This window comes from Cervus canadensis, chromosome 12, assembly GCF_019320065.1.
Source record: "Cervus canadensis isolate Bull #8, Minnesota chromosome 12, ASM1932006v1, whole genome shotgun sequence".
Classification (NCBI taxonomy): domain Eukaryota; kingdom Metazoa; phylum Chordata; class Mammalia; order Artiodactyla; family Cervidae; genus Cervus; species Cervus canadensis.
Genome location: NC_057397.1, coordinates 55,632,887 through 55,651,042, shown reverse-complemented (window position 1 = coordinate 55,651,042; position 18,156 = coordinate 55,632,887). Strand labels below are relative to the sequence as shown.

The 18,156-nt window shown below is 38.4% G+C and overlaps 1 protein-coding gene across 2 annotated transcripts in view; it reads left to right on the top strand.

The window, feature by feature from the left end:
• ZFPM2 (zinc finger protein, FOG family member 2) overlaps positions 1 to 18,156 on the top strand; it is a 503,208-nt gene that overhangs the window by 479,132 nt on the left and 5,920 nt on the right. For both annotated transcript variants that reach the window (XM_043483902.1, XM_043483903.1), the window contains exons 6-7: positions 13,462 to 13,668; positions 17,289 to 17,513. In XM_043483902.1, the coding sequence (XP_043339837.1) occupies positions 13,462 to 13,668; positions 17,289 to 17,513 (432 nt within the window). The remainder of the gene's footprint in view (positions 1 to 13,461; positions 13,669 to 17,288; positions 17,514 to 18,156) is intronic.

Sequence of the window (18,156 nt, the reverse complement as noted above, 5' to 3'; positions counted from 1 at the left end):
CCCAGGCAAGGATATTGAGGTGTGTTGCCATTTCCTTCTTCAGGGGATCTTCCTGACTCAAGGATCGAACCTGCGTCTCCTGCATTGGCAGGCGGATTCTTTACCACTGAGCCACCAGGGAAGCCTGCAATAACACATTACCAACACAGTATTTACTAGTTTGTTTGTGTTGTCGTAAGGACATGGTTTATAAACATGAGATGTTCAAAGATATAGCCTTGAAAAGAGTCACTTGATCTTAAGCCAATGAACAAACTCATGTCTATCTAGTTTACTCCCACACTAACAAAGTAAATTTGGGGCTTAGTTGAAACAAAACTCCAGTATTCTTGTCTGGAGAATCCCATGGACAGAGGAGCCTGGTGGGCTACAGCCCATGGGGGTAGCAGAGAGTCAGACAGGACTGAAGCAGCTTGCACAGCACAAAATAGTCATTTTTGTTCGTACCGACTATTAATTTATGTGTTTTTATTTCCTGGTTTGCAAGCAAAACTTATCAAGCTAATTGGAAACTAACTCCTGAAGTCAGAATCAGGTTTCATAGGTGGAATTAGATATTTCATATCCTCTAAAATATCAACATAATCCAAGAAGGTCTTTGGAAATATGACTCCAGCTGATAAATTTTAAATCATATATAACATATGTGTAAAAGCAAAAATCTTTCTTCTCAATCTCAGAAATACGGTTAAGTACGTCTATTCATTTATCTCCCTGCCTTCTTCTTTCTAATTGTATCTGAGATTCTCAATTAAGATCCTAAAATCACAGAATAGAGTAAATCTTACTTACACTGACCACATGACTCAGAAAAGTTTATAATTTTAATGTTGGGTTGACATAAGCCTACTTAAAAATATCTGGGAGAAAAGCAGAGTGTGAAGTTTTATTCTCACGTCAACATTCAGCACATAGTATTCAGTTCCTGATTTGCCAGTTCCTAAGCAATTAAATGTTCTATTGACATCACAGGAAAGACTGAAGAATAAAAAGCCTTGCTATCTTAAATTGTAAATTGTGTTTTAATATAAAGCGCATAAAAAGTTGGTTTCTTTGTTTTCTATAATCCAGTTAATGAAGGATGAATTGTGCATTTGGCAAGTGATTCTGCCATGTGTCCATCCCTCTTGATTGGAAAAGGCAAAGAAGAATTAAAAACAAAATCCCTTCTCTTCTTTGCCCCCCGCCCCAAACCAAAGGCACACTCCAGAGTTGCTGGTCAAGTCTGATTTTTTTCCTCCTTCTCTCAGGAACTGCTAGGATGTTCTATAAAAAGATGTCAGGAGAGCCAGCATGGGAAAGTTAAATGCCCCAAAACGCCCTGCATTGCCTATAAGTACAAATGAAAAATGTTAAAGATTATTTAAAAACAGGAAGGACCTTTTGCAAAATGCTTTTGATTTATTGCTGTGTATGGTACAGATCTTTATCAATTATCCTCACTCTATTTTATTCAAAAACTATTGTAAACTATGACTTGGCATGTTGCTGCATACGGAAAAAAGGCATTAATCAACTCTAAATAAACAAGTGCAGAGATCTATCTAACAACTATGAAGTAGTTAATACATTTTAAAGCAATTTTATTCTAGAAAGGAGGTCTAAAAGAGTAGTGCTTAATTATCTGGACTCCTCTGTGCTGGGCTCCCTTTTGATTGTATTAATGAAGCAGCTGGCCCATTGTTTCCCTTTAATTCCTCTATTGTTTTAAGAATATGTCACAGCTCTTTATTCTTTTATCAGGTGCTGTGCAGGAGGACCCACACAATACCTCATATTCCTACTGTATTTGCCAATGCACAAAGAAACCTCCACAGCGGTTTGCAAAGAAGGGGCACACATAATTTATAAGTTCTGTTCCTTGCACTACCCCACTGTCAAGAATTTCAACAGTATTGGATTAGAATTCATTATAAAATTGGTATTAAACATCATGGCTACGTATAGATATATGTGCTGTGTGAATGTCCCTACCTTGAGATCTAGGTAGTAATGCCTGCGATGTTGAAATGGGACAGTTATTTAGCTTTGGAGGAATTATTCTGCCCAATCCCTTCCTAGTTGTGACAAGACTAAATTTCATAAGTGGGCATCATGTTGGATTTTCAAATTATTTAGGTAAAAAAAAGAAGTTAATGGACAAGCAAGTATCCTTGTTTCTTCTGTTTCCAGAAACAAGTGTGTGTGTGTGTGTGTGTTTTCAACAGCCCATTTATTCCCCCAGAGAATGAATTTATGCTAGTGTGCCTAAATGGGATCATGGTTTCCTCTGTAGAACAATATATAATCTTTCTTAATTGAACTCTGATCACTTGACCACCTTCTTCTTGTATTTCACACACGTGAAGGAAACAGAGTCTTAGGTTAATGCGGAAATATCACTATACATCTTAAGGAATCAAAATGCTGTAGCAATTTAATATATAATATATTTTACACCAAAGCTATTTAAAAATGCTGGTTCATTTATGTGTAATTACCTTTTCTCTAAATTTCCATGAAAATCACACACACACACACACACACACACACACACACACACACAATCACCCACAGTAAAAAATTTCGAAGGTCTGATTCACATAGACTTTCTCTTTTTACATACATGAGTTTTTCTTTGTTTTTTCCTTTGTCAGATGTCTGTATTTTTGGAGACTGTTTCACTGATTTTTCCCCTTAGTGTTCCCAGTCCAATAAAGAGAAGTAAGCTTTAATGACTTAATGCTGTGTAGTAAAAGTTACCAACTTCAACTTTTAAAATATCCTTAGAAAATCCATTAGAATAACTTAGTATTGAAAACCACTGATTTCCTTTTGTATTGTTAGGTGAGTGTGTGTGGGTTTGGGTTTTTTTAAGCTCAAAATAAAGTTCCAGACTGGCATCCCTATCTAATTGCTTGAGGCTCCTTATCCTTATACATACTGAGGCAGAATAATATTAATAAAGAATCTAAATGTGATTTAATTGGTTCAATTTGCTGTGTATTTTTATGCTAAGCTTAGGTCCATATCTTGATGAGCCCAGATGTAGTTATGCTCAAGGTTTACAGCTTCACATTGCTTGCATTTCCTTATTTTTACAAAGCAAGCGTCTATCAATCACACAGATAAATTAGAAAGACACATGTATAGACATAACACATGGAAAAGATTTTTCAGCGTGCTGTGTAATTATTAACCTGATTTTTACCATTGTAAGGAAGCATGAATTGCAGATAGTGTGGACGAAGTTAAATGCTTTTCTACTGGATACATTTTGCTTATACAGAACTCTATAGGTATGGTTGAACAATATAATTGAAGCTTTGTCAGCTCTGTAACCTAGCAACAGATAATACTGTTAGGTTACTGAATTGCTCCTGGTTGACAAGTAGGGAGTATTTTTGTGTTTATCGTGTTTGCTAATGATGGGATCCTTTCCAAAAGGCTTGTCTTAATCTTAATTAGAGTTTATCAGCAGAGGTCTGCCTGACATTGTGCAGACACTGATTTCATAAATAATAAAAAGTGCAAGTGAAAAATTTGGCAGGATGGGGAGATATTTAAGGCCATCGCTTCTAGGAAGAGGAGCATGAATTTCCAAAATATAATCGAGTTTGAACTGTGACTTTATTCTTTATTATCAAAACTTGTAGTACACTTCACTGCAGTTTTGACAGCAATTATGAGAAGAATTTATAAGCTTCCTGTTAGGAACCATATCTGTTTGTACAAGAACTTTGATCATAAACATTACTTAGAACAGCAAGTACTTGGTTTTTCAAGAACGTCAAGGTCTGGGTAGTTATTCCTTTCTATGGAACCTTGAATGTATTTGCCCTTTATTTGTGAAAGGAGTGGTGTGGGGGTGTGGAGACAGGGGAGAGTGACTGTATTTGCAGCACTAGAGGCAAGGAGAGAATCCTAAAATAATCTTTCCATTTGGTAGAATCAAGGAAGGTATCAGCTGCTTTAGTGCCTGATGTCATTTGATAAGGACTTTATGCCCAGGCAGTAAGAATCTGATTTTTTTTTTTTTTTTTTTTTGCTCTGGTTTGTATGATATGATCTTTCAGTTTTTTTTTTTTTGCAATGTTATTGATAATTTCTAATAATAAGTTGCACATCTTCCATATAATAAAGAGTTAAACATTGTAAAGCTGAATACGATTCACAAATTAACTAAATTCCTAACTGGTTTATGCAGTTGAAGGGTGATGCAAAGTCATTACTTTCTTTATCCACTTTTCTACACCTTTTCACTCATCATGCCCATATTCTTCAAATATTATTCAAAGCTATTTTCAGTTGTCATTTTCTGAGTTTCAAAGTAGACATCTCTCTATTGAACTGTTTGAACAAGTCTATGAAATATTTGATTATCAAAAGAGACTTTTTGTTCCTAGAGGTCCACCCTTTCTACTCTGTACAAACTGCAAATAGTTTACCCTTATGCCAGTGATCCTTAACTCCAGAGGCATAGGAAGCCTTTCAGGGAGCTTCTGAAAAATAATGAAACCCAGACCTCACTCCTAGTGATTCTCATTTGATTGATCTGGGGCAGGACCCAGGAACCAGTGTTGATGAAGAGTTCCCAGGTGAATGTACTGTGCAGTCATGGTTATAAAGAATTTTGATGCCTTTTAGTATCCAACTCAACTTGGGCAAATGCTACATCCATATTTAATAGATGTGAAATATTTAGACTACCACTCAGCACATAGTAAGTGCTAAGTGTAAGCTCTTTGTCATGTTAGAAGATAACCTGGCATTACTTCCACATCACAAAGATGAACATTATTCTCTGTATTGTGGTTATCCATTTTAAAGCTATATCTTATCACTGTGTAAATCTTCTTGACATGCATGCTAAGTCGCTTCAGTCGTGTCCGACTCTTTGCGACCCCATGGACTATAGCCCACCAGGCTCCTCTGTCCATGGGGTTCTCCAGGCAAGAATACTGGTATGGATTGCTGTGCCCTCCTCCAGGGGATCTTCCCAATCCAGGGACTGAACCTATGTCTCATGTCTGCAGCATCGCCAGGCGAGTTCTTTACCACTAGTGCCACCTGGTAAGGGTGTGAACTATCTTATTTCTGATTCAGAGACATATCAGTGATTCTGAATAGTCAAGGTAAGGTACAAGGTAGTTACTTAGTGAACATCAGATAGCGCTGTGACTTGTGACACCTAGCATTTCATTCAGAATCTAGAGCTCAACTGCCTTGTTCAAAAGCCTATCTCCCATATCCCCTTTTCTTCCACATCCCCTCTAGCTGTGTGCTCTTGAACAGCTTATGTAAAATTCCAGCTTCATAATCTCACAGTAAAATGAGAATAAACAAAAGTCACCTCACTGCTTTCTTGGGAGAAATTAAGATAATGGATGCAAAGCACAGTGTCAGTGCAGAACACATAGTAACCACTTAATATATGTGTGAGTATTTCTATTATTAGCACTAAGGTCACAGAAGCATAAAAAGTTGCTCACAACTTGATGATAATAATCTAGGGGTACCTAGCTAAAGACTGTCATGTATAGGATATAGTTAAAGGGCTTCTACAAGACCACACAATAACTAATAAAGTCAGGACTAGAACTAAATTTTCTCACCCACAAGTCAAGTACTCTTTCTAGTTCATCTTTGTGCTAAGGACAAATAAATTTTCCGTGATTTTAGGTGCAAGCAATACCTCATTATTAGCATATAACCCCTTAGACCAGGATCATTTATTCTTGAATTACTGTGAAAAGAAAGTTGTAAAAATTTTATCAAGTAAACATATATGACATTTCCATACATGCACCCAACTTACATGCATGCTCAGTCGCTCAATTGTGTCCAACTCTTTGCAACCCCATGGATAGTAGCCCGGCAGGCTCCTCTGTCCATGGGATTATCCCAGCAAGAATACTGGAATGAGTTGCCATTTCCTCCTCCAGGAGATCTTCCTGACCCAGGGATCCAACCTGCATCTCCTGTGGCTCCTGAATTGGCAGGCAGAATCTTTACCACTGAGCCACCTGGGAAGCCCAACACCTTTACATAATTTTATTGGTGTTTATATCAATATACCATTCAAGTAGATTAGCATGTAGAAAATCCTCTTGAGTTAAATCTGGAGACATTATACATAACCACTGCATTTGCTACAGGAAACATCTGTTTAGATTCCTTAAATTTCACATCCATAGAAAGTTGACAGGAACACTAAACACAGATAGAATCCCAAATCAACAAAGTCACCAGGAGCTGAAACACTCAAAATTTTCAGATCTAACTAGCATCTAAAGTTCATTCAAATGAAAACAGTTAATGTGGTCAAAGAAGGTAAACTGCATCTCAGTAGAAACTTCCTTATGCTGGTCTTAGCTTTCAGTTGCTGCTGTTCACTTGTGTCCAGCTCTTCATGACCCTATGGATCATAACCCTCCAGGCTCCTCTGCCCATTCAGTTCTCCAGACAAGAATACTGGAGTGGGTAGCCATGCCCTCTTCCAGGGGCTCTTCCTGACCCAGAGATCAAACCCAGATCTCTCGTGTCTCCTGCATTGTCAAGCAGATCCTTGACCACTGTGCCACCAGTAGTTAAAGTAGCTTCGTTAGGAAAAGTGAAGGAAGGCCTCACTCTTGTTTGGTTTTTGCTGTTGTTGTTGTTCAGTTGTTAAGTCATGTCTGACTCTTTGTGACCCCATGGACTGGCCATAACAGGCTCTTCTGTCCTTCACTATCTCCCAGAGTTTGCTCAAATTCATGTCCATTGAATTGGTAATACTATTTAACCATCTCATCCTCTTGCTGCCCCTTTCGCTTTTTGCCTTCAATCTTTCCCAGCATCAGGATCTTTTCCAGTGAGTCGGCTCTTCACATCAGGTGGCCAAAGTATTGGAGCTTCAGCTGCAAATGTTGGTTTGATCTCCTTGCTGTCCAAGGGACTCTATACCCATTAAACAATAATTTCTCACTCCTGCCGCCTTAGCCCCTGGCAACCACCAGCCTGCTTTCTGTCTCTGTCCTTGAATACCCTGATACCTCATATCACTGGAATCATACAGTATTTGTCCTTTTGGGACTGTCTTATTTTGCTTATAACAAGGTCCTCAAGGTTCATCTATGTTGTAGCATTGTCAGCTTTTTAAAGTCTGAATAATATTCCATTGTATGTATATACTACATTTTGCTTATCCATTCTTCTGTCAGTGGACAGTGGGTTGCTTCCTTGTTTTAGGTATTTTTAAAATGCTGCCTTGAACATGGGTGTGCAAATATCTCTTTGAGACCCTGTGTTCAATTCTTTTGAGTATATACCCAGAAGTAGAAATGCTGGATCATAGGTAATTTTATTTTTAACTTTTTGAGGAAGTGTCATACTTTTTTCCAGGTTCTACCATTTTACACTCTCATCACTAGTGCAGAAGGGTTCTAATTTCTCTACATTCTTGCCAATGCTTGTTTTCTGGTGGTTTTGTTTGTTTGTTTGGGGGTTTTGGTTTGTTTTCTTTGTGTGTTCTTGTTTTTGTTTTGAAAGCGGTGGTCTTATTTTAAAACCAAATGTAATACCCTGTGATTTGTTTCCACTGAACATGAGGGCAATCAGTGAAGACATCAAAAAACCTAAATATCAACACGATTTATCATTTTCATGCACTTAGATTGTTTCCCAATCAAGATGAATACTACTGCCTTCCATTGAATTGTAAATGAGAGTTGGCTGTATTTACCCTAGCTCTAAAAACAGTAGGGTAGGAAACTTGTTCTCCTGTCTCCCCAGCCCCATGTAGATTGCTAGAAACTATGTTAGTTTCTAACTGGTCAAGATACGGTATATGATCCATAAATGATGCCGCCTTAATCTTTCTTTCTGAAATGAGCTTGTCTTCCCCCATGAAGCACAGACACATGTACTCACTGAATTCATAGGTGTGTGTTTGCTTTCCTGTGAGATTTCTTCTCTTGGACTTAGCAGGGCAGTGAGAAATGAGAAAAACAGACCCCCCAAACCAAACCAAACAGAGTAATGGTTCACAATTATACAGCACTTACTGAAAAGCCATGACCAATCTAGACAGCATATTAAAAAGCAGAGACATTACTTTGCCAACAAAAGTCAGAGCTATGGTTTTTCCAGTAGTCATGTACGGATGTGAGAGTTGGATTACAAAGAAAACTGAGGGCCGAAGAATAGATGCTTTCAAACTGTGGTGTTGGAGAAGACTCTTGAGAGTCCCTTGGACTGCAAGGATATCCAACGAGTCCATCCTAAAGGAAATCAGTCCTGAATATTCATCGGAAGGACCGATGCTGAAACTGAATCTCCAATACTTCGGCCACCTGATGTGAAGAACTGAATCTTTGGAAAAGACCCTGATACTGGGAAAGATTGAAGGTGGGAGGAAAAGGAGATGACAGAGGATGAGATGGTTGGATGGCATAACCTACTCGATGGACACGAGTTTGAGTAAGCCCTGGGAGTTGGTGATGGACAGGGAAGCCTGGTATGCTGCAGTCCATGGGGTCACAAAGAGTTGGACACAACTGAGCAACCAAACTGAACTGAACTGAACTGAACTGATGGCCGGTGCTGTTCTTAAGCTTCCACCTGTACTGCCTCATTTAATCCTCATGATAATACCTTGAGTTCAGTATTATTACCATCATTTCCATTTTTAATTTTGAGGAAACTGATAGAATGCTTAAGTGATAAGTTCAAAGTCACAGAGTTAGCAAGTGGCAGAGCCAAGATGTGCACCCCAGGAGTCTGGTTCAAGTGTTCATACTTCCTCCAGATGGGATTATATCTTCACTAGCAGTCATACTTAGAATGTTTTATTTGAATCAATAAAACTGTATTACAATACTTGGGATATCTCTCCATATAAGTGGCTTCCTCAAGTTGTATGCATTAAACTCATCATCCAAAAAATTTGTCCAAGCTCTTTCCAAGAACCAATCCTTGACTTTTGTGACACCATTTTTTTGGTTCCCCCTCATCTTTCCAAATATATGTTTGCCGTGTCTTTAAATGATTGCATCTCCGCTACCCACATCTTAAATGTTTAGATTCCCCAAGTTTCAAACTTTGTTCTTTTTCTTCTCATGCTAGACTCTTTCTGTATTACCACACCAATGCAAAGAACACCCACAGTTATTTAGAATATGTTGATGACTTCCAAATTATTTTTTTTTTTCTCTAGCCTTATTCTTCCCCTAAGTCCAGTTACCTCCTGGATACATCCACCAAAAAACCACTCAGGTACCTCAAGCTCTACCATTTCAAAGCCGAATTTCATTTCCATCTATACACATACACACATACATACAACACGCATTCAATACATACACACTTGGGCTATGGAGGTGGGCAGACAGAAATCTAAATCATGATTCTGCAGAGAGAAACAGCTTTGAGAAAGTTAGTTAACCTCTCCAAGCTTCAATTTTTTCAACTCTTAAACGAGGATACTATCATTCACCTCAGAATAATCGATAGGATTAAAATAGATGAGAAATACATAAACTACCTTGTCTATCAGGCCCAAAGAAACTAAACCTAATTAATACCAATTACATGTTATTGTCTATATAATACTACTTGTTAATATACCAGCTCTACTATGTTGCTAATGGAATTACCATCATCTGGTTTCCCAAACCAGAAACGTCTGTGTCATTTTCAACAGCTTCCTTTTTCTTGTCCATCTCATGAAATCACCCCAGTCCTCTCCCAGCCATGTCTCTCGAAATTGGCCCTTTTCTACCTCACAATTTACACTTCTTACAACTGAACTAAGTACAACAGCCTCCTAATAGGCTTTGAGGTAACATTTCCTACCCCTTCAGTTTATTCTCCTCATGACCCTTAGATCTATATTCTGAGGGGGCAAAGCTCAGGTCAAAAATTTGTTCATTCATTCACTGAAAACAAATGCACACCATCTTCCCGCCATAAGCCACACACAACTGCTTTTATGTTACATCAAAACTGTCTCACCTGCTTCTAAACTTTTTGTGGGAAGAAGCCCTGATTTGTAATGTTTCCACTTCTGACAGCAAATACTATAGCTCTCACGGTGGCTAGTTACCAGCGTGACATCGACGGCACACAAAATTCCTGACAGGCGAACTTCCCACCCTGTGATCCAGAACAGGTTGGTTCTGGCACGCCACTTCCCATAATCCACCTGTGTCCTCCCTCAGGCTCCAAGTTCCGGGTTTGCCAGCCGCTGAGGCTCTTCGATAATCCTGCTCTCACACCCATGTACCTTTCTCTGCCAGTAACAGTGTACCTGCCAGGTCCCCCCACACATACTTCAGCTAGTTTTCCTCTGTTCTACTTGAATTAATTAAGAAAAAACCAAAAGTCATCTTGGATGCCTTGCCTGACTCCCCCAGGAAGTCTCAGCTATTCACCTCTCTCACATTTTCTTTAGCACTAGGGCATGACACCAGCACGTAGTATTGTAATTCGTTTGTATGTGTACGTTCAGTTTGTGTGTAAGTTGTGTGTGAAGCCATAGCACCCGGCCTGGCACACAGTGGGGAGTTCAGTGAATACTGAACTGAATGATTGATTTGAAAGACAAAATCCTAAAACACCTGACTTTCTCATCAAACCTGCAAAGTACATTTTCAGTCCAATTTAGCCTTTTAAAATGACATGCTCTGATGAAATATAAAATGGTAAAGACAATAAAAAAATGAAACATTACTGAATATGTCCAAAAACAGATATGTATTACTGCTGCCGGACTGCCTAATAATGTAGAAAAATGATTTTTTGTTTATTTTTTGGAGAAATTTTCCTACACATTTCTTTATTTTTTTTAATTGGAAGATAATTGCTTTACAATATTGTGTTGGTTTCTGCTGTCCAACAATGTGAATCAGCTATAAGTATACATATATCTCCTCCTTCTTGCACTTAATACTTTGTGAATTTTATTTTATTTTAGTTTATTGACTGGATCTTTTGGGTTCAAAATTTGAATACAAGTATTTGGAGTCATCTTGCTATGGAGCTCACTGCTGTGATAAAGATAAGCTGAGTGCTACCTTCTCCAAACTATTGATTTCTCCTGGGTACCTGAATTCACAACTTTTCCTTTGTAAAACATAGCCATAGCTAGATTTACCAACAATATAAATTTATCAAAAACAGGAAACTGTTACTATTAATATAAGTTATGCTGTTCAATGCTGAAATTCTATGACTCCAAAAGACCAGGCTAGGAGGCTGAACTGCAGTGCCTGCCTCTGCCCTCCCCACCTCTCTATTACATGGACTCAATAAGCAGTTTCCCAGAGGAAAGATAAGGTGCAGATGATTACTTTGTCTAGAGCCGTGAGTAGTTTGGATCTGTATGCACATCAGAGAAGGCAGAGCAGCCAAATGCAGGAGCCTCCCAGGGGAAAGAGGTGTCACCAACAGAAATAGCACCAACTTAGCACTTTTCAGTACTCATCGAATTCCACGATGATGCCATTTAGCTTCTACATTTGTAAATCAATCAATCAATACCAAAGTGAATCTGTTTTTCAACTTTGGCAAATTTGTATTCTTTCAGATATGTTAGAGCCAAAGTAGAAAAAAAAAAAGTGGTTGTTTTCTAGTCCTTTAGTAAATGTGTGTTTTCCTTGGAAATTTTCACATAAATTTGAGGTCGGTAATTTTAGGTTTGTTTTTTCACAAACATACTGTCACAAATGGTGTCTTGTTTGCTTGCCTTTAGCATTTAATCAGCTGCTTTAATTAACTGTCCCAGGTCTCTCTAAAACAAAGTCCTGAATCTTCTAGTCAACTGCGCCGTATCATATACTGTTGTTATCTTTTCCACCCGATTTTTACCGCAAGTTGTTTAAAAACTATGATCTCTTTGAGGGTGGAAAAAAATGAAGTGCAGTTGAAAAGGCAGTTACTCTGAAAGATAAACAGAGCAATATTACTTATCAGAATGGATACAATTTTTACTTGCTTAATGAGTACAATATATAGCCTTGCAATATATACACAATGAGAAAAAAAGCTTTATAACATATCAACTATGCCATATTATTTCAGGCATAACTGTATAGGATACGTATCTAGGCCTGAGAGTGTAGATAACAAAATATAAGTGCTTTGCCTGTCTAAACATGTTAAATAAATGAGCATTTGCTATCGCATTCCAATACATTAGAAGATGTACTTGCATAGTTAATTTTCTTTTTAATGCACCACACGTGATCATTTGAAGCGCCGAGCCAGAGTCTATCTTAGTGTTTGAAGAAAGGGTTCTTTTCATTTAAACAAATCTTTATTTAAATAAGCCTTTGTGAAAAGGATCTTTGGTGTATCTTCTTTTCAGGAAGTTCAGTCAGGGTAAAGGGAGATAAAGAAGCTATATTATAAGAAATATTATAAAAGTAAAGATCACTCAGCATCCGCCCCTCCAAAAAAAAAAAAAAATGGAAGCAGACTTATGCAGAGAACAAAATGAACTGGAATTGCCTTTAAACTTTCTAAACTTTAGGAATTTTGTTTACTTTCTTTGTAGTTTTAGGAATCATATTTATATATATACCAATATCTGTATCTGATATGTCAGTATCTGGGAAAGAGAGAAAAAGAGGAGTAAGGTGCAGGAAGAATAACTTCAAAGGCTCACTTGGAATACATTTTGAGGTTGGATCCCTACCGTTTATGTTCTTAGGCAGTATATACCATGTAATAGCATGGTTAATGATTAAGTCAAGCACAGAAGGCAAAAAGTTGTCAATTCTTGACAAAACTCTGTACAGATTATGTCTATACTTGGTCCTTAGTCTTCTCCTACTGTTGGTCACTGAACAGTACATTTAATGCAAGAAATATAATTTTCCACATAGGAGGTATGAAAATTCATAAAAGGAAACCTCACTAAAATGGAGTAGGGAAGTCAGATGCGGGAGCTGGCAAGTACCACTTGACATCAATACAGAACCCAACAGGAAGAGATGGTCTTTGTATCTCCATCAGGAAGTGACATTATTTAATGCCACTCAGCTGGAGGAAGAAAGCATTTCTCATCACCTGACAACAGCTCAGCCAATGAAAGTCTGTAACAACTCAGCCAATGAAAAGCCACTCTATTTCAAACTTCCAGTTTCCAATGGACTTCCAGTGGACTTTTGGTTTATCATAGCTCTCCCAACTTCCCCTTCTCTATAAAATGTTTCCTCTCTTTTGTTTTACCAGACTTTCATATGGTTCGCTATAGTTGCCTGTCCCTAATTGCAGTCCTTTGTTATTATAAACCCGTGTCGCTGGTAAAATAACTGGCTGTTTTATTGTTTTAAGTGAACAAAGGGAAGAGGAGGGCAGCTATTGTCTTGATCCAACACTCCACCCAGTAGAAACTGATGTGAAAAACATGAGGAGGTGCTATTGACATCAATCCAATGTACAGCAAGCTGGAGTATTCTATGTCAATTCTATCTTTCTCTTCCTTTTTTTTCTTAATAGGGGGTCAGCTTTGGTGCACGACTACGAAGGCCATCTCTGAGGGTGAAGAGCTAATTGCCTTTGTGGTGGATTTTGACTCAAGGCTACAAGCTGCCAGTCAGATGAGTCTTACAGAAGGGATGTACCCGGCGCGCCTGCTGGACTCAATTCAGCTGCTTCCTCAGCAAGCTGCCATGGCTTCTATTTTGCCCACAGCTATTGTCAATAGTAAGTGTTGAGTGCAGGAGCCCAGGCAATAGCTTTGTAGTGGTGATGGGTATTTAGGGGAGAGAAAAAAATAATGCCTACTGACAGGCAACCAGAGACAGAGTTATTTCCTCCATTGCTGTGATTTTATTTGCTCTTCTCTCCAACTTTAACTCTCTGTGTACGTGTGTGTGTGTGCATGAGATCACTTCTTATGGGAATATAAAAAGAACTTAAATTCATTCATTTCACGTTGGATTCCTGAATGTCACAAACAAAAATCTGATATTCTAAACTAAGCAATGTTCAAGGCTATTTAGCTATAAGAAGCCCAATATCTTTCACTGATGCTCCTATGGTAAAATAATTTTGGTATTAAGAGTTAAAACATAAGAAAAAGAAAACAAAATCAAATTTGATTAGATATACTAATGAAGGGAAAATGTAGGCTAAATAAGACACCATCTAATATAAAAAATTAAAAAGAGAAAGAAAAATACTCCTTAGAGTACTTTATATGCAAAATTTTAAAATATGCCCTAGAAAATCTGTCTTTCTGATTATATTTTGTTAAAAGGACTGGTGAACTTAGTTTGTATTTCTTGAACATACAGTGACCTGATATGACATAAAATCAGTGCTTCAGGAGTCCCAAGATCTGAGTTCTAGAGTCCACTCTGATTTTATCTGTCTCTGAGAGAGAACATGAATACCAGTTACATCTTAATAGAAGAAAAGAATCTGAAGCCAGTAGGCAAGTGAAATATTGCCTTGAGTCAAAAATGTCCTTGAAAATGCCCGAGACTTTGAATGATGCAGAAAATTCTAGAGACTATAGCTATGTCCCAATACTATATATATTTTTGTGTGTATAGTAAATTATGTTCAGTAATTACTGAATTATGTTGTTGCTGTAACTACATCCTCCAGAATAAAGAACTTCTCATGTGTATCTGGAATTATTCTGCATACAACCACTGGATTCAGTGCACCCAACCCAAGTGTATTTTTAGATTCCCTTAGTGTAAATGTAGTTATCTTCTTTGCTGGACCTTTACTTTGGATAGTGAGGAACTTGATGTAACTTGAATTTGAGACTAAATGATTTTGTTACCAGGTATCCTGTACATACATGCTAAGTCACTTCAGTCATGTCTGACCCTTTGCGACCCTATGAACTATAGCCCGCCAGGCTCCTCTGTCCATGGGGATTCTCCAGGCAAGAATACTGGAGTGGGTTGCCATGCCTTCCTCCAGGGGATCTCCCTGACTCAGGGATCGAACCGTGTCTCCTGTGGCTTGGGCAGTGCAAGCGGATTCTTTACCGCTGCGTCACCGGGGAAGCCCACCAAGTATCCTAGGGGTACCTTATATTATTGTGATGCTTCAGTGTATGAATGTTCATTCTAATTATATATATTTGAGGTTATACTTTGTTTGCTTTCTGTAGCAAGATAACGGTTAATCTCAAATAAATCAACATGGATTCTACAGGCTTTTGTTCTCATTCTTTAATTAGCTAATCAGTTAAAGTCATCCTGCATAAATAGCCACTTTATTAAATATTGTGGCCCTCTGAAGTGTAAATGTAACTAACTTGGGTGGGAAGGGTTAAATAATAAACAGTAGCCAGGTGTGATTTTGTAGTTAGATTGTATTTGGAAATTCTGTATTGTACCTACCTGTTCCTTACTTCTCATTCACTAGAATTTGGTCCTTAATTTTCTCCTTATCTCCTTCAACAGGATCTCTTGAGCCATCTCCTTCACCATCATGGGCTTCCACCACCCACTATACACTGACAGTTTATAAATCACAAGTCCAGCTGTGTCTGGCGAGTTTCAGACCTCTGTTGCCATCTTTGCAATGTTCATCTCTCTTTCTCACAGAAATATCCACTTGCATGCATCTAATGTGACCATGTACCCCAGTGTGCCTGGATTTGTCCCAGTTTACAGGGTTGTCTGCCATCCCCTCTGATCCATGCCCCCTTTCACTACAAAAGTGCCAAGTTTGCACAATACAGTGTCAGATTTGGTCGCTATACACGCACTAGCCTGAATTCATCACCCATCTGTCTTATATTCCCTGTAGAGATGAATGAACCACCGCTTAACACAGAAATGCTAACAAGAAGCCTAGGCACCAAGGACAAACCTTACCCTCCACTCTAGCGGTCATCACTTCCAGTCAGTTCTACTTCCTCAATATAATTTTTCTTCTCTCTGTCCCTCTGGCCATTGAGGTACTATGGAAGAGTGTTTACACCAGGCTTTTCCAACCTCAGTTCACCCACTTACATGATCACAGCAAGTTACTCAACCTCACATTCTTTACCTATTAATGAATGAGGGTGAAAACACACACACACAGAAATTTTCCATGAATGAATTGATGAGAAATACATATCATACATATTATAGCATGACCTAACAAGTATTATATGGCTATTAGCTACAATTCAAACTGTAACATAGTTCACTTAGATTACTTCAATTATAAATCATAAGTCTTCCTTCCAAAGTTGCTACCTTCCAATTCTGCTCCACAGTTAACATTATATCATAGCGGTTTCTATCAGTCTATTATTTAAAATGATTCAGTAACTTTCCATACTCATTGAGATAGAAACTTGAACTTTAAAAATCCTACAGTGGGACATCCTTGGAAGTCCAGTGGTCAGGACTCCTGCTGAGGGTACAGGTTCAACCCCTGGTCAGGGAACTAAGATCCTTCATGACATGCAGTGAGGCCCCCAAAAAATAAAAGCTTCCATGGTCTTTGGTAGTCTGTCCCTGACTTCTGCAGCCTCATCTCTTCCTGAGATTACAGAATAGCCTCTCAGCTTCTACCCAGTCCCTCGTAGGCTCCCATGATGATCCCTTGACTGCAAGAATACAATCCCCTTCTCCACCTGACTAGATTAATTTCATCCTTCACAATGCAGCTAAGGCATGTCATCATCTTCCCTCTAAATTCTTCTCTCACCTCATCCTCCCTCCAGTTCTCTCCCCAGGCTCATATTTCTTTTCCATGCCCCAAAACACCCCTCAGATACCTCCATCAGAGCAGTCATCACATTCTTATATAATGACCTAACCACCTGTTAACCAGCCCCAAGCGACCTAAGCTCCTTAAGAACAGCTGTTTTGTCTCTCATTTTGTTTTACAGCCAACTCAGCATAAATAAGGCACTTAGGACGCACTCTGCAATTAATTAATTAAATGAATAAATGATGTCAGGAGCTGACACCAAGGCTAACTTCAGTGCAGCAGCCATTAGATCCTTTACCTTTTAATCAAGCAGATAAAACATTTACTGCTATTTTCTAAATGCCTACTTTTCTAAACCATAAATACAATATAAACAATTCAGGATCAACCTCTTGTGCTTTATGTTGGGAGTCTCCTACAGTACCACTTTCTAAAGAGTCTGTGGGAAGGTAAATTGCATTGAATGTAACATTCCTTTATAAGCTCAGTCCTGTACTGTGGACCACCACCAACACCTCACTAGCCACTGTCTGATTGCCTAATTCAGAACCAGAGAGCAGACTCAAAAAAACGGAACCAAATGCAGTTTACCCATGAATGGCCCTAAGTGGGCAGCCGCTAACGTGTCCCTGTATTTCTGCTTGCAGAGGATATATTCCCTTGCAAGTCCTGTGGCATCTGGTATCGCAGTGAGCGGAATCTGCAAGCCCATCTGATGTACTATTGCAGTGGAAGGCAAAGAGAAGCTGCACCAGTGTCAGAGGAAAATGAGGACACTGCTCCTCAGATTTCCAGCCTGTGTCCCTTCCCACAGTGCACCAAGAGCTTTTCGAATGCCCGAGCTCTAGAAATGCACCTGACCTCACACAGTGGTAAGTGCCTCTCTTGTTTCTTCTGCTCTAGGAGACCCTGTTCTTTCTCTACATACATACATATGTACACTCACACATATTGTGCATACATACATTCATATGTCTCTTTCTGCCTATAAAATCAAATTAAACTTGCTGAACCAGATAGTTATTACCTTTTGTCACGTACAATCAGTATATTCTGTTCAAAGGACGTGGGTCTCGATTCTTCTCTAATGGCTTACAGTGGTCAGTTTACAGGCCAAAGCACTCTATAGTTTTTTTTTTTTTTTTCCAACTAAAGTCAAATAGCATCAGTTTTAGAAATCGCAATACCCTCTGTATACTGTCATCAATATTCATTCATTTATGTGTCAGGTGATCTTCGCAAACTTACCATGCACTGTTTCCCACACAGCAGGGACTCAATAGTAGGTACATAAAAATATTTGTATTTTTACATATTTTACATAAAAAGTATTTGCTGAATGGAAATAAAGCTTTTATTTTGAAAGATCCAATTAAAATCCCACTTGAGAGAAAGTAACTTTTAAATATGGATCTGTAAAAGGTTCTTGACTTCTAAAGTGTGCATGATAACAACATAGTTGAATTTTTGACAGAAAAACACTTTTAGTGCTAGGTTTTAAAACTTCTTAGGAAA